This window comes from Setaria viridis, chromosome 1 (assembly GCF_005286985.2).
Source record: "Setaria viridis chromosome 1, Setaria_viridis_v4.0, whole genome shotgun sequence".
Lineage (NCBI taxonomy): Eukaryota > Viridiplantae > Streptophyta > Magnoliopsida > Poales > Poaceae > Setaria > Setaria viridis.
In genome coordinates, this window is record NC_048263.2 from 34,941,903 (window position 1) to 34,963,583 (window position 21,681).

The window sequence follows — 21,681 nt, forward strand, 5'->3', positions numbered from 1 at the left end:
CAGATATGTACCTTTAGGTTTAGGTTTTACTATGTACCTTTAGGTTTAGGTACATAGTAACAGATATGTACCAAGAAATACCAAAACGATCTAAAATTTGGAATAGAGAAAGATTTGCAACAAGTGCTAAGCTTAAAGGGAGAGGTTTCAGAACAACCCTGTGATGTTAACTGTATGGGTGGGCTGATTTTAATATCTACATTCGCAAAATGAAAACAGAATGCAAAATATCCCTATCTGGCTGGTTGCTTGTTCACACCTACTCCTGGCGAGTCGAAAATATTGTCTTAATCGAATGGCACCTGTTCACACCGAAACGTGTGGTAATCATTTTCCAAATCAATCAACAAAATCACAATTCCAAGAGGAAAGCTTTCAAAACACCCGTCCCTTGGCCGCCTCAATTAACGCCTTCCAAATTCCAAGGGCAGCCGTGTTCAACTACTCGTTAATCACCTCCAGGCCCCACATGCAGCGACGTTTCACAGCGAAGCTAATCAACGGAAGAGTAGCTATAGACAGCGGGCGGCCCCGTTAATCACCTCCGGGCCCACCTGCAGCGACACATCATGCTCCACTAAACGCCATCGTGGTCACATGGCTGGGTTGGCTCGAACAGCTTACAGGATACGCCGCTCCGCGAAGCCGCCACGAGGCGTCCCCCCCTGACCCGAGCTGAGCAAGCGTTCAAACTTCAAACATTCAAACGAGAGGGGGGAAAACCCTAGACGAGTCCCCTCGCAACGGTCGGATCCATTCCTATATAATCCCCACGCCGCCGCCCTCCTCCCCCCCATCTCAGCTCTTGATTCGCCATCCGCAAATCCGCCGCACCCGCACACGCACCCGGAGGAGAAGGTAAGAGAAGGTAGGGGAAGACGAGATGGAGGCGGTGGCGGCCATGGACTTCAACGCGCTCTCGCGCCGCGAGCTCCAGGCGCTGTGCAAGCGCAACGGTGTCCGCGCTAACATGACCAACGCCGCCATGGCCGAGGCGCTCCAGGGCCTGACCACGGTGAGTCCTCGATCCCGCATCCGTGTCGATGAATTGGTTCCGGATTTCTCGTTTGCGTCCTCAATTGTTCCCCAATTTGTTTCGATGAAATTCGGTCGCGGATCCTCGTGTGAGGCCTTTTGGGGGTGGGATGGTTGTTGATGTTGAGGGGTTTTGTTTGTGGATCAGGTCGACGGGATCGACGAGATCGGCACGACGCTCTGCCTCCCGACGCCGGGGAGGTCGGCGATGAAGTCGGCGGGGATGGCTGGGGAGGAGCAGCACGGTAGCCCGCTCCCCCGCGGCCGCCGCGTGTCGGTGAAATCGCCCGAGGCCATCCGGATGGAGGTCGAGGAGGGCGAGGACGAGATGAAGCGGGATCTGGTGAAGGAGATCGTAAGGACCCCCGGAGTGGCGCTGCGCAGCACCAGCCGCCGCGCACGTGCCATGCCCGCGCCGCTCCCGACTCCGGTGCCGGCGTCCAGCGCTCGCGCGACTACGAGGAGGACCGCGGCGCGTAAGGAGGAGGAGGTGGCGCCGACCCCAGCCACCCTGCGGAGGAGCCAGAGGACGGCGGGTAGGAAGGCTGCGGCGCCGGTGGAGGTTAAACAACCCGCCGACGATGTTTCCGCGGAAAAGAGGCCAACGAGGTCCGAGATATCTAAGATGACGATGGCTTTGGACCAAGAAGAGGAGGTGCAGCAAGAGGAACCGAAAGGTGATTTGCTTTCACTTTCTCTGACCGACCTGTTTCTACTGTTCGATTGCTGGGGGCAGAGTTTGATGCTGGTTTTGCTATCATGTAGCTGTCGCCTCTGATGTGAAATGTGAGGACCCCGATGAGGATGAAGTTACCAAGCTCCTGGAAGGAGACAACAAAGAGGAGGAACCAGAGGAGGGCGAGGAAGGTGGGATTTATATTATCAATCTCGAAGTTCTTCCTTTGCTCTGTAATTCGAAATCTCATGGTTGGGTATTGTTTCCGAGCAGTCATTGATGCAATTTCCTTAACGTGCAGCTGATTCTTCTGATGTGACCATTGGGTCTGCAGTAGCTTCGGATATTAGCTGCGATGGTACTAAGATGGAGGATAAGGCCACAAAGCCCCAGGAAGGTGAGCTGCATTCCTGAATCTTAATTGTTGATATTGTTATGAATTGTGGCATCATAAATGTCTATGTTTGTTTGTTGTTTAGGTTCCTGAATCCGACCTTTTGCTCCTAGATTTATCTGTAGTTGTTCCGAATTGTGGACCCCTAAATTCATCCAGTAGCTGTTTCCTTTATCTTAGTAGCTGATGTCCGAAGCGCAATTTGTTTTCGAACCCTTTTGCTCCTAAATTTATCTGTAGTTGTTCCGAATTGTGGGTTCCTAAATTCATCTAGTAACTGTTTCCTTTGTCTCTGCTGAGGTTCTGAACTGCATGTGATTTGTTTTTTCTGACCTTTCTGCTCATTGTTTATTGTGATGCATCTCTCAGGAACTGTAGTTGTTCCAAATTGTGGATTCCTAAATTCATCCAGTAGCTGTTTCCTTTATCTGCAGTAGCTGATGTTCTGAAGCACAATTTGTTTTCGAACCCTTTTGCTCCTAAATGTATCTGTAGTTGTTCCCAATTGTGGATTCCAAAATTCATCTAGCAACCGTTTCCTTTATCTGTAGTTGCTGAGGTTCTGAACTGCATGTGATTTCTTTTTTCTGACCTTTCTGCTCATTGTTTATTGTGATGCATCTCTCAGGAATTGTAGAAGAAAAGGAACCGGCCAGTGTTCAGAAGCCTGCTTCCTTAGCAACCATGGAGGATTCACCAATCCTAGGTGTTCTGTCCAAGGCTGAAGCCTCAGAACCAGTCATTGAGAAGGCACAAGATGCCTCACTTGAAGATGATGAGGGCTGTGCTGAATGGTCACCTGTGATGGAGATGGCTGATGAGATCAATGAGGAGGCCATCAAGGAAGATGCTTGCACTACCACTGGTGAGACTGATCATTCCCCTGAGGAGATTCTTCCCACTGCCGCAGAAGATGAGACTAGCGAGGAAGACTGCCTCACTGAAGTAAAAGAAGGGGCTGCTGATGAGATGACGCAGGCTGAACTGGCAGGTGATGAAACAAGTGAAGAAGATGAGGATGATGACCTCGCTGAACTGAAAGGAGCTGTTGATGAGATGCGGCAGGCTGAATTGCCAGACGATAAAACAAGTGAAGAAGATGAGGAAGATGGCCTCGCTGAACTGAAAGGAGCTGTTGATGAGATGCGGCAGGCTGAACTGACAGATGTCGAGGCCATTGGAGAAGATGAGGAATGGGCTTCAGATGATGCTGAGTCCTCTGAGGAAATTTACTCCACTGAGGAGAGTGATGAAGAGGCTGATGAGACCAGTGATGAGGGTGACACCGCTGATGTGGTCCAGATGCTGCCGGGAACTGTGATTGCTGAAGAGGCCATTGAAGATGCTTCTACTGAAGATGATGATTTCAGCAGTGACCTACCACCAGAGTTTGACAATGTAGTGTTCAGTGATTCTGATACTGAGAGTGACATTGCTGCTCCGGTGCTCGAAGAAAACCAGGTTGTTGCATCTGCAACCAAGACTGCTGTGAAGTCCCTGGATGATTCTGCCATCACTGAAGAGCAGGAGGAAGAGGTTTCTGAAGAGGCTGATGCTACTGGAAAAGCAATGAAAGAGGTTGACAACATTGTGAAGTCCCTGGTTGGAATCAACATCAAGGAGGGAGAAGCAATGGAGGAAATGCAGAAGCTGCCACAAGTTGAGAATTATGAAAGCATGAGCTTGAGGAAGCTTAGAACCACGTACAAGGAGCGTGTTATTGCTTCAAAGGTATAAACTCGCTGGCTCATTTTGTGTAATATAGCGTGGCTGTTACTAACTTTTGTTCTTTGCTATCTGCAGGAAGGGAAGGTGGTCGCTGAAGGGAAGAGGCTGCCGCTTGAGGAGGTGGATGAGAACGCCAGCGCCGACTGCTGAACGGCACCAGGTGGATGAACTGGATTTGAATGCCATGGGATTTGAATAAAGGAATGCTCTGGTTGTGAAGTGATAACTAGGCTACCGTTCATATCCAAAAGTTTTCGTGTGTGTGGGAGGTGGTGATCAGATGCTGAAACTGTGGTTTCAGCCAACCAACTTGTAGTTCGTGTTGGTTCTATCCTTTTTTTTCTTCTTCTTTGTTTTGTGGTTGTTTCGTTTCGGTTACATGGTTTACCCGGTGGATCTGGGATTATGTTTCAGTTAAAGTATAGTTTGAAGGTCTTGAGTACCTCAATTTTTGTCCATGTTCTACTTAATACTTATCTGTATTTTTTCTTATGTGTCTTGATCGAATGGCAACTTCCATGACAGTCATCAGTTTGGGAACTGAATGGTTCAAATGGTAGGGCGCCATTGTTTCATATTCTGCAGCATGTTCCATCTGATGCTACTCCAGCACTCGTTCCTGTGTGAGTTAGGGCAACGCAAACTGAATCTATTTGCATATGCTGAATTTTCTAGCCTTTTTTGAGAACTGGAGGCAGCTGCAAAACAATAAAAAGTACCATTAAATTATTCACTATTTCGGAGTAAAGAAATGGCGGAAGCAGTATTCCTACTTGATAACCTTTAGAGCCTGTTGGGGAGCACTCCACTCCAGAAAAACTAGCTCCACTCCACTAGCTCCACACTTTCCTAGCTCCACTCCATCAACTCTAAAAAACATGGAGCTGCTGCACGTGTTTGGCTAATGGCAGTGCTCCAGCTCCAAAAATATGAGCACGTGTTGTGAATGGTCTATTTTACCCTTTGTGAACGGATCCACATGTCATACTCTTCTATTTTCTCCTCTCTTCTTCCTCTCTCTCTCTCTCCTCTCCTCTTCTCTTCTTAGTTTCCAGAGGGATCTCGAACACATTCATCGCGACAGCAGGGATCTCCAGCTTCCAGAGGGAGCCGTCCATGGCCTGCGCCTGCTCGATGAACACGGATGGCCGCCGCGGGGGAGGTCGCCCCGGTCGCGCCGCCGCGGGGGAGCTCGGCAGGCGGCGGGTGGTGGGCATGCGGCGCAGTGGGTGGGCGGCGCGGCAGGCGGGGCGGCGAGCGGCGGGCGGGCGGGGCGGCGGGCGGGGGCGGCGCGCGGGTTGGACGGGATGACTGTTTTTGTTTCATTTCGCGAACCGGTATTGTGTAACGAGTGGCAATGGTGGGTAAATACCCACCAACTCCACGAGGAGGTCTGTACAGGTGTTTTTTGGAACACCTCTTAGGCCCTGTTTGGCACGGCTCCACTCCTAAACTCCAGCAACTCCATCAAAAAATTCAGCCAAACACCCCAACTCCAAAACTGTAGTGCAAATGGAGGTGGAGTTTTGGAGCACCTCTTTTGCTGCTCCAGAAACCTCTCTTTTGAACCTCCTCGTGGAGTTGGTGGGTAATTACCCACCAATGCCATTGGTTAAAAAAAAAACGTTTCATTCTATTCTCCCTTCTATTCTCTCGAGCCCCACTCGCCGCCAGAGCCCCGCCAGTCGCCGCGCCCGTGGCCGGCCGGCCTCGCCGCCCGCCACCCGCTGCCCGTCGCCGCGCCCGTCACCCATCGCCGCCTGTCGTCGCACGTCGTCGCCCGCTACCCGTCGCCACCCGCCGCCTATTGTCGCACGTCGTCGCCCGTCGCCACCCACCGCCCGTCGTCGCCCGTCGCCGCCCACCCCGCAGCCCGTCATCGCCCGCCGCCGCCCGCCGCCGCACCCGTCGCCCGTCGCCGCCCGCCGCCCGTCATCGCCCGTCGCCGCCCCTGTCGCCGCCCACCGTCGAGCCCGCCGCCCACCCCGCCGCCCGTCGCCGCCCAGCCCGCCACCCACCCCGCCGCCCGTGGAGGGTCTCCCGTGTGCAGCACAGCGCAGTGGAAAAAGGGGAAGAAGAAGATGGGATAGAGAGGATGACAAGTGAGGCCTTAATTAGGGGGCAACAATGGCAATCCACACTGAAATCGATCTTTTTTGGAGCTGAAAGCACCCATCTAGCCAAACACCCCATTTTTGTTCTGGAGTTTTGGAGCGGAGCTGGCTCCATATGGAGTTCAGGAGTGGAGCAGCTCCACCCGGAGTTGGAGCCATGCCAAACAGGGCCTTAAGGTACTCCAAAAAAACGTGGATCTACCCCTACTCCACCTTTTTCCTGGAGCCAGAGTCGCTGGAGCTAGACGCGTTTGGCTGCGAAATTTTCGGAATTGGTGGAGTGGAGCAATTTTTTTAGAGTGGAGTGCTCCCAAACACCTCTTACAAACAGCAGATTGAAAATAGACTGGATGAACAATACCGAAATTGTTCGGTGCAAAGAAACAAAATAATCTTCGCCCTTGGTCCATACTTATCAATTGAAACCATGTACTTTTCTCGTGGTCAGAATCGTTTGGTGCTCTTTTCCAGGTTACACTGAACGAACTCAACACCAGCTTTCTGAAATTTGTCCAATTACAAACTCTCCTCTGAAAGTCATGAACTCGTGAGTTCGGATGCGACTCGGCCCAGTCCACGACGGCCCAACTACAGTGCTGCGGGACGGCCTTAATATACCCATGCCACCGAACTAATCGCCCCTCGAACCCTAGCTCCTGCCGCCGCCACCCCCTCGCCCGCAGCCATGCCGCCCAAGCTCGACCCGTCGCAGGTGGTGGAGGTGTTCGTCCGCGTGACCGGCGGCGAGGTCGGAGCGGCCTCGTCCCTTGCCCCCAAGATCGGTCCGCTCGGTCTCTCCCCCAAGAAGATCGGAGAGGACATCGCCAAGGAGACGGCCAAGGACTGGAAGGGCCTGCGCGTCACCGTCAAGCTCACCGTCCAGAACCGGCAGGCCAAGGTCTCCGTCGTGCCTTCCGCCGCGGCGCTCGTCATCAAGGCCCTCAAGGAACCCGAGAGGGACCGCAAGAAGGTCAAGAACATCAAGCACAGCGGCAACATCAGCCTCGACGACGTCATCGAGATCGCCAGGACCATGAGGTCCAGGTCCATGGCCAAGGAGTTGGCCGGCACCGTCAAGGAGATCCTCGGCACCTGCGTCAGCGTCGGGTGCACCGTAGACGGCAAGGACCCCAAGGACCTGCAGCAGGAGATCGACGACGGCGAGGTCGAGATCCCGTCAGCTTAAGAAGGTATAGTGTTTAAGTTTGTTATCTGATTGGAATATGGATGATACCTTTTGATTTGCCGTTTGCTGTTTATGCTATGCTGTGCTCATGTTGCGTTCACGGAATCACCTTCATTGAAGTGATGCTCTAGTGCTTCTTTTTTAGTCAATTATTAGAAGCTGATGTCCATAGGTAAAAATACGGTTGGAAAATCCAAGTGTTAGTGCACTGAATTAGTAGTTCCTTCTCTGTTGTTCTATGGTTTAAATGTGGTTTCAGTTATGGATGTCATGATTACTCTTTATGTTTCTCATATTCAGTAGCTTGACATGATTCGTTATAAACATTGCAGGTTTGGAGTCCAGGATGTTGCTATGTGAGGCTGCTGAAGTAGTTCTTTCTATCTAGATGTTTCCTGATTCAGTTGAGGGGGAATGAGTGTGATACATGCACTTGGAGTTCCACTCTTGATGAAGAAGAAATGTTTATCATGCCTTAGTTGTTGAGACTATTTTTGTCAAGCTTTAATGAACATTCACAAGCAATATTGAAGTTATTAATGTGGTTAGAATCATATGTTGTCCCTCTGAGTTTTATTGGAAATTTTGATATGTTTTTTGAATGCTTACTATATCGCGGGGTTTCCTGATTGCATTGAGGTTTTAGTGCACTTGATAGCTGTTTGGTGATCTCATGTCTGGAGCTGAAATATAATTCTGTTGGCCCTTTTGGCGATCTTGGTTCCTGTTGAACGAATGCTAATGCAACGATGATTCCATCTTTGTGATAAACAACGATTGATCCATCCTGTACTGTGTGCTTTGAATAGTCGACTTGACTGAGGTTGGATGGCTCTTGTTCAGTTGTTCTAGCTCTCACCCTGTGTATCCCGGCATTACCATATCAATCCCCGCCTGTTTATTGTGGAGAATTGCTCCTTTTTTTATTTCTGTTCAGTTCACAAAGTTCAGCCCAATCTCTTTGTTTAGTGCAAATCATGTGTGCAGGATTTATTTTCTGTTTACTAGCCCAGATTCTGTTCAAGCTCGGCCTATTTGCTTTTCTTTATTTCACTTCCCTCAGCCCCAGTGCAGAATGACACCACCATCTGCTTGTTCTGCCCCTGAGCCAGCCATGGTGGCTGTTCAGACAGTGAAAGAAATGAAATGTCCTATCAGCACGTTACCGTATCTTGGCGCATAAGAAAATGCACAGAACAGTAGCAATCAGCTATGTTTTAGAAAAAACTGCAAGGAGTCAAATGGATTAAAAGGTACGGCTTGGTTCTCATACTAAAGCAGAAGCATTTTTTTGCGGGTATTATTGCAGAAGCATTGATACTCGCGGGAGCTATTCTTCTTCAGGAAGCAAATCACACAACACTTCAAGTACCGCGAGAATGGCATGCTTTCAAGATGAAGCAAACAAAGGGGTGTATGACAAGGCCTGTTCGCTTCAGCTTATAAGCCAGTTGAAATGGCTGATTTATTGTGAGAGGAAAATACTGTTTGGTGGCTGATAAGCCGGCTGAATAAGTTGAAGCGAACAGGCTGAAGATGGACAGTAGAAGATACATACTCTACTCTGGAGTGTCGTACTTTTGAACATTGCCATCCGAATCAAGCAGGTGCATGTTCGCAGTTCCAATTGTAGATGTCAGCTTAAACTTGTTCTCCAGGCCTTGTTTCGTAGCTATATTCATATTTTCCTCACTTAAGATGACCTCGAAGTCGATATCCTCGTTATAACCATTCATCATAAATTCCTGTTAATTGGATGTGATTGAAGAACATTATTTTATGAGGCCCCAGTGAGGAGTTTCTTTGAATAGTCGGTTACCTCGATAAAGGATCTCCTACCATTTTTCGCGTCTGGAGCCAAAGATTCAAGAAAATCCCTGTAGTCCATAGTCCAGCAGCGGATTGGCAGCTCGGTAATTCTCAGCCTAGTGCTATCAACAGCCTCTATAACTCCAGTGACAGTATACGTGTCGCCACCTGCCTCTGCATTTGTCTTCTCAATAGAGCCCTGTTGTTTTGTGACAAATTTTTGCACCAAAACAACTATAAGTTTTTATATTAAAAAAATCCCAAACTTCATTCAGCTCAACAGAATTGCAAACCAACTCATACTACTAACATTGAACCCCCTGTACCATGGATGCATTGGTCTAGTATACTCATCATTCAAAAGCTGCCTTAGGTTAGCGATGATATCTCTCGGATTATAGTTTTGTATATAGGTGCTGCATCTAGTACCAGTTTCTTCACCTCCATTGACCAAAATCATGGGAAGGATTGGCACACACCTAAACAAAATGTGGCATGTATCAATACCCAAATGTCAATAGCACCGGCTGAACCTTGAAGATCTGATCTGACATTAGTTACCAGGTTGGCTCAATCAACTTCCCATCTTCATTCAGATAATCAAGCAGAGCATCATCATCCTTGGGGAAAATCGAACAGGTGATGGGCAACAATTTGGTGGCGATGTGCTCTGTATCCGCACAATCTTCGCCTCCCTGAAATAAAAACATTAAAGCATGCAAAAAAAATCATCATGACACAAATTGATTGGATTTTTGGTCTTTTCAATTCTCGAGGTAGCTTATCCAACTCAGTTTTTTTTTTGATGAAATATCCAACTCAGTTTTTGCCGCATTGTTAGTTACTAACAAAAATTCTGGTGCCGATCTGGCCTCCAGGGTGCAGTAGGTTTATATTGTTGCTTCCAACAAAGCTGTGAGTCATTCTGATGATCGCGGTCGCTAGACGCTGCTCGTCATGGCGGTGGCATGCCGTGTGTTCTGACACGTGAGCCGAGAGCTTTGAGACCTGCGGGCAATGTAAGTGATAGCAAGAAATTCAGATCATGATTAACTGTGTCTGTGTGTAATGCAAAGAAATACCGAAAAGTGAAAGATCGCACACACTACACACACCTTAACTTCCTTATCAGCTTGGCTCTTGAGCAAGCAGAACATGATCTTCCTCTGGTCTGGTGTAAGGCCATCGACCACTGAAGGTATCGATAGCCTCTGCAGTTCCGTCATGGAGAGTTCTGACCTGTTCGCTTCAGCTTATAAGGTAGCTGAAAAGTTGAAATGGCTGATTTGTTGTGAGAGGAAAACACTGTTTGTTGGCTGATAAGCCGGCTGAATAAGCTGAAGCGAACAGTGCCGGCTGATAAGACGGCATGCTGCTGCTGATAGATGATGCACCTCGCTGGAGTTCGAGCCTTCATTTGTCCTCTTTTTCAAACTGCTTGCTTCAGTTCTCGCTCCACTCTCCCCGGTTCCAAGATTGGAATTCGAGGCTTGCAGCGCGGCCGCGCCACAACCCCCGACCTCGTCGGCGACCCACCCCTGCGCCCCCCCCCCCCCCCCCCGCGCTACGGGCGCTCGTCAGCGACAATGGCGTGAGAGAAAGAGCAGGGGGTGGCTGATCCCCACGGGAACAGCAGCGGCCGCAGCCGTCGGCGGACTGGCGGGGCGGCGAGAGCAGGGCCCGCTCAAAACCAGGGGTGCATCCGCAAATAATCTGGATCGTGACTATTAATCGCGATCCAAATGAGGGGCTGTACGTAAAACAATAGGGGTCGATATGAAAATAATCGGATCGCGCAATTTAGGGGTGTATATGTAACCTTTTGGGGGCTATCGGTTATATTCCCGCCGGCTGACATTACAACTGCGGCGAGCTCTTGCTGCCGCCGACGACGTTCGCTAGGCCCGCCGGCGTGCATTCTGCGTCGGCATGGGGTGAGGGTGTTGACTACGATGTTGGAGGCCGAAGCAGAAGCCGCCGGCGAGGGTGCGCACCGCCATTGGGGGCACCTCTCCTTGCTGTTGACCGTGAGGCGCTCGGACGCCTTGCAGTGTGGATCTTCGACAGGAGACGCGATCTGTGATCGGCACTTTCCTCGCGCGACGACTACTCATTCTTCTTTGCGGTTCAGGAGGCTCCTAGTAAGTTTTCAGGCCGTCTCTTGGGTCCTGCTCTGCATGCAGCTGCAGTTCGGGCTCTATTTTCAATCCTAGCTTTCCTTTCCTCCACAACCTCTGCATCCATTCTATCAAGGACCTGCATCAAATTTGAGGCATCAGAAAGTAGAACACAAAACAAAAAACAACACAGCAGAGAATGGCATTGCTTACATCCAATTCCTTCTCTAAAGCATTGAGGTCACTTAGCCAAAGTGATCTTGGGGACGTTTGGCTCAGTTTCTCCAATTCATTCTCTAATTTGTTCTTCTCGTCAATGAGCTCCTGTATATTTTCCCAAGTCAAGGTACTAATTGGCACTGAAAGGAGATACTCGTAATCACTTTTGGTAAGTCCTCTTGCAGCTTCAGGACTCTCTTCATTTTTCTCAGGTAAAGGATCAAAATTCTTCTGCTGAAGCTCAAGCAAAAGCTCTGGCTTCTTCCTCTTACTGATTATGATATCATCATTAACAATACAGAAGATGAACCTAACTTTGTTGTTAAGACTTTTCAAGCTCAGCTTTATCTTTTCCAATAATGCTTCCTGCGTAACACAAATCACTTAATGCGGGATTTGACAGTCAGTCTGAAGAAAACAAAAGGTGGAGAACTACCTTTCTTTTCTCATAGAATTCAAGCCTCAATTTAAAGAACTCTTCAAGTACAAGAAATGGCACACTTTTAGACACAAGATGACAATAGGAAAAAAGTTATCTGTAACAAAATGTAAAGATGGACATGCGACACAGACTTTGTTCCGGAGTGTCATACTTCCGAATATTGCCATCCGGGCCAAACAAGTGCATATTTATTGGTCCGATTGTAGTTGCCAGGTTAAACTTCTTCGCTAGTCCTTCTTGCTTAGATATAACCATATCTTCCTCACTTAATAAGATGTCAATGTAAACATCCTCGGAATCACTTAGGATGTTGCATTCCTGCAAATTGATTTTGATTAAACAACAACATTCATGAGGTTAAAACAGCATAAACAAGTGAACGAGTTTGGTAATAAGATATCTTGTCATCCGGAGCCAATGACTGGAGAAACTCTGTAATCCTGAGTCCAGCAGCAGATTGGCAGCTCCGTAATTCTCAGCATAGTGTTGTCAACAGCCTCTATAATACCAGTGATGGTATAAGTGACACCAGCTGCTTTTTTTTCGTGTCTTCTCAATAGATCCATGTTGGTTTGTGGACAGAAAATTTGCATTGCGTAATACAACCATAAATTTTCCTATTTAGAAAATCCCACACCGTAGTGCAAAAGAATTATGCAGGCGAACTCATTTTACTGACCTTGAAACCCATGTACCATGGGTGCATAGGTTCAGTATACTCATCATTCAGCAAGCGTCTCAGGTTAGCAACGATGTCTCTAGGATTATACTTTGGGATATAGGTGCTCCATCCATTACCATTTACTTCGATTCCGTTGACCAAAACCATGGGAAGGATTGGCACAAACCTAAAGATAATGAGGCTTATCTTAACTGATTGTATCACTATGCAATTGAAAACATTCAGGATGGTGCATTCAAAGTTAATGTTCCCATGTGTGTTCAATTGATTTTCCATTTTTCTGCAGATAATTGAGAAGCACATTATCATCCTCCGGGAAAATTGAACGAGTTATAGGCGACAATTTGGTGAGCATGTACTTGGTTTCCCAACGGTCTTCTCCTCCCTACAATGAAACATAAAGATGCAAACAAGGATAGCAAGACTGGGTCAAAATGCACGAGATTATTCCATCGCAAAGCACTTAACTTTTGACATTGTTATCCTACCTGATATCTGGTACCGAAATGGCATCCAGGGTACATAGGTTTATGTTGTCAGTTCGTACAAAACTCTGAGCCATTCCAATGAGCTTATGTGCTAGACTCTCCTGGCCATGCCAGTGAGTGTAGTGTCACATAATCACAGAATTGAAGAACCTGTAGTCGACAGATGAGACGAAACGGTAACAGTTAGGGATAGGTATTGCACTGATGATCCGTAATAATATATACAAAAAAGAATGCACAATGTTTTTGGTTGATGACACACCTTTACTTCCTTTACTAAATTCCTCTTGAATGCGCAGAACAGGACTTCCTCTGATCCGGCGTAAGGCCATCAACCACTGAAGGTATCGATGACCTCTGTAGGCTGTAGCTCCATGGAGAAGACGGCGTCGGCTCTGTGCTGACGATGAAGTCTAGCCATCTAGCCCTAGAGTGCAGGCGACCGAATGAAGGGGAGGGGAGAAGCGTTGGGAGGAGCAGTAAAAATTTCACTCCCTTAAATAATGGGCAGTGCAGTAGTGGAAGTTTCATGTTTTGAAATTCATATGGTTTCCACTTTTACATGTTATACGCGGATACGTATCGGATACATGATACGGGGTCATGTTGAAGTATCGGGGTAACATAGTTGCACACCATCTCACTCCACGCCAGTGAACTTGTGCTTGTCGGCGCAACACCGTAGACGACCAACGGGGTGAGGAGGCCTGACGCTGCAAGTGGAACCGTGCCAGCGGCAGCAACGCCCAGCAACACACCGTTGGTGGCAACGATGCTTGAAACAGGTGGGAGAAGGTTCAAGCATCGATGCATCCCACATGCGGGAGGAGCATGGATGCCGGTTGCTGAACACTATGCGTCCTAAAGCATTCTGAACGTCCGTGTGAGATGGTATGACATGATTTTTTCAACATCGGGGCATGTGATTTTTTTCAGCATCAGTCTAATGGTCGCCCGTGGCGAGCAGCATTCAGGAGAACTCGTTGGCACTGGCCACTCGAACCTTAGAAAGTTGACACGCAGAACTCAGAAAAAACCTCTGTTCACACCAGCGAAGCCAACAGACACCACATACAACGCACAAGATATGCATCACATAGAGTACACCACCGAATCATCAGAGTAGCTAATGTAACAACCCACATACTAGATACTGGCGCACGCAACACAAGGGACACGGCTAACTTAGTTCGACGTAGCAAGGCCATGAACTCACTCGTCAGAGTCACCATCCACGTCGAAGTCAGAATCATCAGTTACCTCCACCACTTCATCCTCGCTTTCAAGGTCGTAGACAGGCGTCTTCTTGGTGGTAGCCCTGGCTGTCCTCCTAGGTTGCGGGGCAGCAATTGGCTCTGCAGAGCTGCCAGAGGGTGGTGATGCCTCAGCAGTAGATTCAGAGCTTGTCGAGGCAGCGATCGAGCCTCTCTGCAAGATGGAGCCACTCTTCTTGTTGAAGGGAGACTCCCTCATCTTCCGGACCTTTTTCTCAGGAGAAGGAGCGCTGGTGTTGCTGTCCTCTGTGGGCTTGAGCATCATGGCCTTGCCCTGAGCTGGCGCCCTCTTCCTGGTGGCAGTAGCCTTGGGCTTCACGGGGGCAGCAGGCTTCCGTCCTCTACCTTTCTTTGGACCTTGGATTTCTTCTGGAACTTCCAGGGAAACATCGACATCCTCATCCTCATCGTCATGTATCACTGCCAAGGATGATGAAGCCTTCTTTCCTCCACCTCTTTTGCTTACTCCCTTCTTCCCCTTGCCTCCAATCTGCTCTTCTGTTGTTTCAGTTTCCATGGCTGCAAAGTTGTTAGACCATCAGCTCAAATTTTTGAAACAGAGAATAAGGCCATCAGCTCAAATTGAGAAATTGTACTTGGGCACTACCAGAATTATCCGGAGAGGAGTCATTGAGATTAAAAGCTGCAAGACGTTCTTTTAGTGTGGGCAAGTCATCTTCGTCTTCATCCACAGGTGGAGCACTTGCCTGTGAGATTGTTAAATTTGGATTGTAAATGTAACCAGTAAAAGAAGTTATTACAAACAAATTAGCTTAAAAGATAGCTTGGAGGATCTTACCTTCTTAGATTGTTTCTTCTTCTGTTGTTCAGCTTTTGCCTTTTCAGCAACATAATCTTCGTCATCAGACCCAGCACCGTTTTCCTTAGGAAGTAATGAAGTATGTTATTTTGTCAGTAGGGTGCAACTAAATAGATAGTCAATTTGAGGATTGGCATCGTAGGTTCTAACCTTGGCTGGTTTTTTCCGTTGACCTCCACGCTTTGCAACCACTGGTTCAGCAGCATCTCCTGTAATGCATGGGAAGAGTTTCAAGAATGGTTGAAAGTTCAAACAGAGCTAAAACAACCCAACAGAACGTGCCATGAAAAACTGTTGTGCGATGCAGGAATATGAGATACCTTCAGTATCACTTTCCACTTTTGGCTGTTTAGCAGCCGGTTTTTTACGTTGTTTCTTGGGAGCAGCTTTCGATCCTCCTTTTTTGGCATTCTCATCCCTTAGCCTTTTCCTTTCCTGCGCATCTGCTAGATCCATTTGATCAAGCACCTGCATCAAAGTTGGCGGATGAGCTAGCAGAATCAAAAATAGTACACAGAACATCAGAGAATAGCATTGCTTACATCCAGGTCTTTCTCAAAGGCGTCAAGGTCTCTCAGCCAAAGCGATTTTTCTGTGGTCTTTTCCAGTTCCTCAACTTCATTCACTAATTTCTCTTTCTCAGCATTGAGCTCCTGTATCTTCTCCAAAGTCAAGGTACCAATTGCCATTGATAGGAGATACTCATAGTCACTAGGATCAACTCCGTTTGCAGCTTCAGGACTCTCTTCGTTTTCCTCCTCTTCTGTAGCTCCTACAGCAGCTGGTTCAGCTCTCTTCTTTTTCTTTGGGAAAGGATCAAAATTCTTCTGTCGAAGCTCCAAAAAAAGATCTGCCCTCTTCCTGTTATTGACTACAATTTCATTATTAACAACACAGCGGATAAACCTAGCTTTGTTTTCAAGCTTCTTCAAGTCCAGCTTCATATTTTGCAATAATACTTCCTGGACAAAAGAGAGAGAGAGAGTTAATTTGGTGTTGAGCAAATATTCTGCAAAGAACAAAGTTTAACACATGTACCTTTCTCTTGAAGTAGAATTGAAGCCTTAATTTAAAGAACTCTTCAAGTACTGCAGAAATGCCACACTTTTAGTGATAAGATGACACAACAAAAAGGGTTCTGTAGCAAAATTAAAATGAGATAAACTTACTTTGTTCAGGAGTGTCATACTTCCGTATTTTACCATCTGAATCAAACAAGTGCATGTTTGTTGTTCCTATTGTTGTTGTCAGCTTAAATTTCTTCAGCAGTCCTTCTTCCTTGGCGATATTCATATTCTTCTCAGATAGTTTGAGCTCAAAGTAAACGTCGTCATTATCACCTTGTGCGGTGCAGTCCTGTAAAATAATAGCAATTGAAGAATAATGGCCATTAAGGAGGAAACATAACGAATTCAAGTGAAGTTTTTCGTTGACAATTACCTCAATAAATGCTTCCTTGTCCTTGTTCTTTTCGTCTGGACGCAAAGAATCAATAAAGTCTTTGTAATCCTGTGTCCAACGGCGGACTGGCAGTTCAGTAATCCTCAATGTAGTGCTGTCAACAGCCTCTATGATACCAGTGATGGTATATGTGGCACCATCTACCCTTGCATTATTTGCCTTCTGAATGGATCCCTGTTTATCAAAGGAAATTTGATTCAATACAACCATTAGTTTTCTTTTTACAAAACTAAGCCTTAGATCTTAGTGCAACTCGACCTGCGGGGGTAAGACAGCCCCCGAGCGAAGAAGAAGACCTTCTCACGCAGGTCGAGAAAACCCCCCGAACCCCTGCCCCACCCTTACATAGCGGCACCATAGCCCGTGTGAGACGACCAACGACCTAGGCCGGGCCTTAGACCTATGTTTTGGCATGGGACAGACGAGGGGATTTTTTTAACCTCAGCCTAAAGTTTGCTCCCACAGGGAGTCAAACCCATGACCTGAGGAGTGCTACTACAGCCACCTAACCAACTCATCTAGAGGCCCGTTCGCAACTGTGAAAACCAACTTGTGTTACTGACCTTGAACCCCCTGTACCACGGATGCATTGGTACAGTAGCCTCATCATTCAGCAACCGCCTGATGTTAGCAGCAATGTCTCTTGGATTGTAGTTTGGAATGAATGTACTCCATCCAGTACCAATTCCTTCACTTCCATTGACCAAAACCATGGGAAGGATTGGCACATACCTAAAGAAAAGAAGGCTTGTCTTATCTACTCCAAACAATATATAATCACAATAAATGAGTATTGATCATGCAAGTGCTAATATTACCAGCTCGGTTCAATTAACTGTCCATCCTCATTCAGATAATTAAGAAGAGTATCATCATCCTTTGGGAAAATTGAACGTGTGATATGTGATAGTTTGGTGAAGATGTACCTAGGACTCGCAGCATCTTTGCCACCCTGAAAGTAAACAAGAACAACAAAAACTGAAACTATGTAATTGCAAAACACCTTGTGGTACATAGCATTTGCGCTAGTAGCCCACCTGAGATCTGGTACCGAACTGGCCTCCAGGGTACAAAAGGTTTATGTTATTGCTGCCAACAAAACTCTGAGCCATTCCAACAATTGTACTTGCTAAACTCTGCTCACCATGGTGGTATGCGGAGTGTTCTGACACATAACCAGAGAACTGAGCAACCTGTATTCAAGAGAAGAAACAGCAAAAAAGGAAAATTAAAGAATCCCCTGATATAATCTTTAATATAAGAAAATGTTGCATTTCTTTTGGATGGCACACCTTGGTTTCCTTAACAAGGTTCCTCTTGAATGAGCAAAACAGAATCTTCCTCTGACCTGGTTTAAAACCATCTACCATCGAAGGAATTGATCGCTGCAGGTCCGCCAATGAGAAGAGAATCAGCTCTTTATTGATGAAATCACGGTACTTGATTTCTTTCTCACGTTGGTCAAGGTAAGTTCCAGGCTGAAAAATGGTTTGCACATTAATAACCATGCAGCATAAACAGACCATGCCAAACTGAAAAAAGATGCAAGAGCTAACCTGAAAGTTTGTAAGCCACTCTTTCCTATCAGCAATCCTTTTTTTGCTGAATGCTAACTCGATTTCATTGCCATCTTGATCATCTACCCAGACAAAATCCTTCTTGTGTTGGTCAATATTTGTAAAGTAATCTTTGCCTTCTTTGGATGTGCTTGTTCCCAACCCCTGTACCAACCATGATTCAGTCAAGTGATTAAGCATATAATAATGGTGGTGTCCTCAGCTAATGACAATAGAAACAACACAAGAGAGGACTTCCATGCTAAGGATAACAACAAAAGAAACTAGAGGGGTAAAGAAGACCTTATAGTATTTTATGGTCCATGAACTTGCACTTGCTCCTAAATTCCTTTTCCAGTCTTCATACTCTGGCATTGTGTAAAATGATTTGGTCTCATTTTTCTTAGTTGCCTGGACAAGTAAATTCAAGAATCATTATTGCTGCCAAACATTCACTTTACAGATTACAAATCTGGAGAAAATAATCCCTTCAGTGCAACTTAGTATGGGATCAAGAATAAATGTTGAAAGTACAGAAAAGCTGCACACAGATAAACCCCAACTGTTACCTACCTTGATAATTGGAGTGATGAACTCAACCAAGAAAGATGGAACTTTAAGAAGAGATGGCCAGAAAGAATGAATGAAGTTGATCAACAACCCTTTGATGTGGGAACCATCATGGTCCTGAATTTATTTGTCAAAAGTCAAAACGAGTGAACAATCAACTTGAGTTTGATTATTTCATAAATAACTGAAGTTGTTGTATGCCTAACCTGATCTGTCATTATCATGAGATGGCCGTATCTCAAGCCTTTGGTGCTATCATACTGCTTTCCATGCTGCAAACCAATAATTTGCTTTATGTGCTGAATTTCTGTGTTATCCAGAATTTGCTTGTGATTTGCTTCTCTAACATTTAATAGCTTTCCCCTGAGAGGAAACACACCATAGTGATCTCTACCAACTACAGCTATACCAGCCATCTGCAGGGGAAAAGGTGCAGCATTTCAGTCCAGTAGTTAAAGTATACACTGTGCTATATTAGCAACTAGCAAGTTTAAATTACTCACAGCAAGAGCTTTTGCTGAATCGCCTTCAGTCAGAATCAATGTGCACTTGCTGGAGTCCTTCCCACCAGCTTCATTTGCATCCTCAAGCTTTGGTATGCCAGAAATTCTTGACTTCTTGCTTCCATCAGTCTTCTTTAGTTCTTTGCTTAGTTTGAAATCGGCCCAGGAGAGGACATTGCTGACAATACTTGATTTCTCGACTGCAATCATACAAAGTAAGGATTATCATTGGTGATGCAGCCAAACTACAGGTTGGAGGCTACTACAGTGCATTGTATCACATACCTCCCTTGAGGAATTCATTAGAAAGCTCACACTTTGACCCAAAGCTTCCCTGACGAGTGGTCAAGGTCTCCTTGGTCTGTGAGTCGAAGGCGGGGTTGTCAATGAGGGCATTAACAAAGACCCACAGATGGTTCCTCACATTATGCAGTTTCATGTTTGCATTCTTGTTTTTCTTATTCACAACGGTCATCACATGGTTTGCAACTTGGTTGGTGACATAATCAACATGAGTTCCACCCCTTATTGTTGCAATTCTGTTGACGAAGCTGACCTGCAATAGCACAACAAGTGTTTAGGATGCAAGTGGAACCACAACAAGAATCTGCGTGCAGATAACACATAACCCAAAGTTACCTGCTGAAACTGTCCTTCACTCGGAATAACACACACCTCCCACCGATCATTTACTTGATCAAAAACCCTGAAAGTATAAAGAAAGTCTGAATGATCAGAAACACCCCACGATAAGTTTTGTTTATAGACATCACCCAAACTGATGTTCATACGAAACCAACACAAACCTTAGTTTTGGGTCACCATTAGTAGACTTGATATACAGGTTCACATAGTCAGAGAAGCTCTTTACAGGCAACCTCTGGCCATCCATTTCAACCTTCACCGTTTTGCCAAGAGTTCCTGCCATGTCAACAACTCTTTTCCTCATAAGGGCTACTACATCATCTTCAAGATGGGTCATGTTGAACTTGGCCAGATCAGGCTTGAAGGTGATCCTGGTCCAGTTCTCCCCCTGCTTGCACTTCGTAATCTGGGGCTCTGACTTCTTCCCCATGTTTTCTGAGAAAACCTGCATTTGTTTTCATGTGGCATCACACTCTGTATCTGGATATTTGGGAGGGTTGTCCCTTAACAGAACAAAACGAATCAACATATTGAGTGTGCTAGCCGGTGGGCTCTTAACTAGTTGCGACTTGTATGGTTGATACTAAACCATACTAACCAATGCTGCATCCAATAATATTCAACTGTTTATGCATGAAATTGTCACAATTCAAAATTTAGCATTATAACAAAAGAACTATAGTAGATCAGTACTAAATTTAAAAGGAATCTGAAATTAACTTGTCACGTAGAGGACAAAACTAGGGACCTAATCACTCCTAAACATTTAGCCAATCGAAAGAGCAGAGATACGGAACTGCTGATAAAATTTTGTGCAGACCTACAATTCCAGTCTTACACTCGAGTATTCTACTCACCAGATTATAAACTGACAACAGAAGGCACTTAGTCCTAGTAAACGCATGGCTAGTTAACAGAACTATCAAATCAGAAGCAAATAAAATCCAAACTCTAATGTGTTTTTTCCAGATCTGCGCAACCCTTCTTTTCTAAACCAATCCAAACTATAATAGCAACCCAAAAGGCAAAATAAGCGTACGAAGAGCGGTCAAGAGACAGCCAAAACATCTCACCTGCTTGTACTTCTTCTGGCGACGCCCATCGGCGGTCTCGATGACGAACTCCGTGGAAAAGATATTGGTGAGCTTGGCGCCGTATCCGTTCCGCCCGCCGGTGGTCTTCTTCTCGTTGTCGTTGTAGTTGCTGCTGGTGAGGAGGTGGCCGAAAATCAGCTCCGGCACGTAGACGCCCTCGTCCTGGTGGACCTCGACGGGGATCCCGTCGCCGTTGTTGTAGACGGAGACGCAGCAGCCCTCGACGTCGATCTCGACCTTGAGCGAATCCATCCGGGGGTCCCGCTGCTTGTTGTCGGCGGCGTTGACGAGGATCTCGTCGAAGATCTTGTAGAGGCCTGGGACGTAGGTGACCGCGCGGTTCACCATGGCGCCGCCCTCGTAGACCCAGAGCGTCTGGGTGTGCTTCTCCACCGAGCCGATGTAGGTGTCGGGGCGCAGCAGGATGTGCTCCAGCTGCGTCTTCTTCTGGTACATCTCCTCGATGGTCTTGCCGCCGCCGCCCCCACCGGCGGCGGCGTTGTGGCCGGAGCTGGAGTGGAGAGGGCCCGTCATGGCGGCGCCGCGCAGCACACGGAGGTCGTGTGCCTGCGCTAGGGTTTCGGGTGGGGCGGCGAGCGGGGTGGGGGAATTGGGGATCTGGAGGTTGAGAGGGGAATGTGGGGGTCGGGGGGGTTTATCGGAGCCGAAGGGGTGCGGTGCGGGTAACGGTGCCGCGGTTCGAAATTTGAATTTTGGGTGCGGGAGGCACGCGGTGGGCTGGGGAACGGACGGTGGGGATCGCGAGGGAGGGATCGTGCGGCGGAAATTGAACCCGCGGGGGTTATCCAGATGCTTCCCTCTTGCTCTGACGCTCCAGGGACAGGTGTGGCTAGTGTGGACGGAAGTA

At 47.1% G+C, this 21,681-nt stretch overlaps 4 protein-coding genes across 5 annotated transcripts; 2 read left to right on the forward strand and 2 right to left on the reverse strand.

Moving 5' to 3' along the window:
• The first annotated feature begins 789 nt into the window (after window positions 1-789).
• Window positions 790-4,285, forward strand: LOC117834220 (uncharacterized). The gene is made up of 6 exons (XM_034713849.2): window positions 790-1,015; window positions 1,184-1,712; window positions 1,801-1,902; window positions 2,013-2,108; window positions 2,734-3,836; window positions 3,909-4,285. The coding sequence occupies exons 1-6, from the start codon at window positions 884-886 to the stop codon at window positions 3,981-3,983; spliced, it is 2,037 nt and encodes a 678-aa protein (XP_034569740.1). The 5' UTR covers window positions 790-883; the 3' UTR covers window positions 3,984-4,285.
• Window positions 4,286-6,580: 2,295 nt separating this feature from the next.
• On the forward strand, window positions 6,581-7,687 carry LOC117841477 (large ribosomal subunit protein uL11z). The gene is made up of 2 exons (XM_034721866.2): window positions 6,581-7,137; window positions 7,466-7,687. Exon 1 carries the CDS (start codon window positions 6,633-6,635, stop codon window positions 7,131-7,133), a length of 501 nt encoding a protein of 166 aa, XP_034577757.1. The 5' UTR covers window positions 6,581-6,632; the 3' UTR covers window positions 7,134-7,137; window positions 7,466-7,687.
• A 1,005-nt stretch (window positions 7,688-8,692) lies between these two features.
• On the reverse strand, window positions 8,693-12,549 carry LOC140221692 (DNA topoisomerase 2-like). Its single transcript, XM_072291430.1, has 10 exons — window positions 12,400-12,549; window positions 11,973-12,038; window positions 11,273-11,644; window positions 11,098-11,198; window positions 10,058-10,181; window positions 9,792-9,950; window positions 9,504-9,637; window positions 9,253-9,421; window positions 8,953-9,141; window positions 8,693-8,821 (listed from the first exon to the last, which is right to left on the reverse strand). The coding sequence occupies exons 1-10, from the start codon at window positions 12,547-12,549 to the stop codon at window positions 8,693-8,695; spliced, it is 1,593 nt and encodes a 530-aa protein (XP_072147531.1).
• A 1,367-nt stretch (window positions 12,550-13,916) lies between these two features.
• On the reverse strand, window positions 13,917-21,446 carry LOC117834238 (DNA topoisomerase 2). Of its 2 annotated transcripts, XM_034713867.2 has the most exons (22): window positions 20,793-21,445; window positions 19,881-20,164; window positions 19,714-19,780; window positions 19,360-19,630; window positions 19,075-19,274; window positions 18,778-18,987; window positions 18,575-18,688; window positions 18,305-18,412; window positions 18,002-18,166; window positions 17,738-17,923; window positions 17,483-17,638; window positions 17,264-17,397; window positions 17,009-17,177; window positions 16,425-16,619; window positions 16,154-16,340; window positions 16,023-16,072; window positions 15,527-15,946; window positions 15,305-15,452; window positions 15,135-15,193; window positions 14,964-15,047; window positions 14,772-14,871; window positions 13,917-14,683 (listed from the first exon to the last, which is right to left on the reverse strand). In XM_034713867.2, the coding sequence occupies exons 1-22, from the start codon at window positions 21,345-21,347 to the stop codon at window positions 14,103-14,105; spliced, it is 4,443 nt and encodes a 1,480-aa protein (XP_034569758.1). In that variant the 5' UTR covers window positions 21,348-21,445; the 3' UTR covers window positions 13,917-14,102. The 2 variants fall into 2 exon arrangements, with proteins under 2 accessions (XP_034569758.1, XP_034569754.1); XM_034713863.2 differs by having other exon boundaries at window positions 16,154-16,619; window positions 20,793-21,446.
• Window positions 21,447-21,681: the final 235 nt, after the last annotated feature.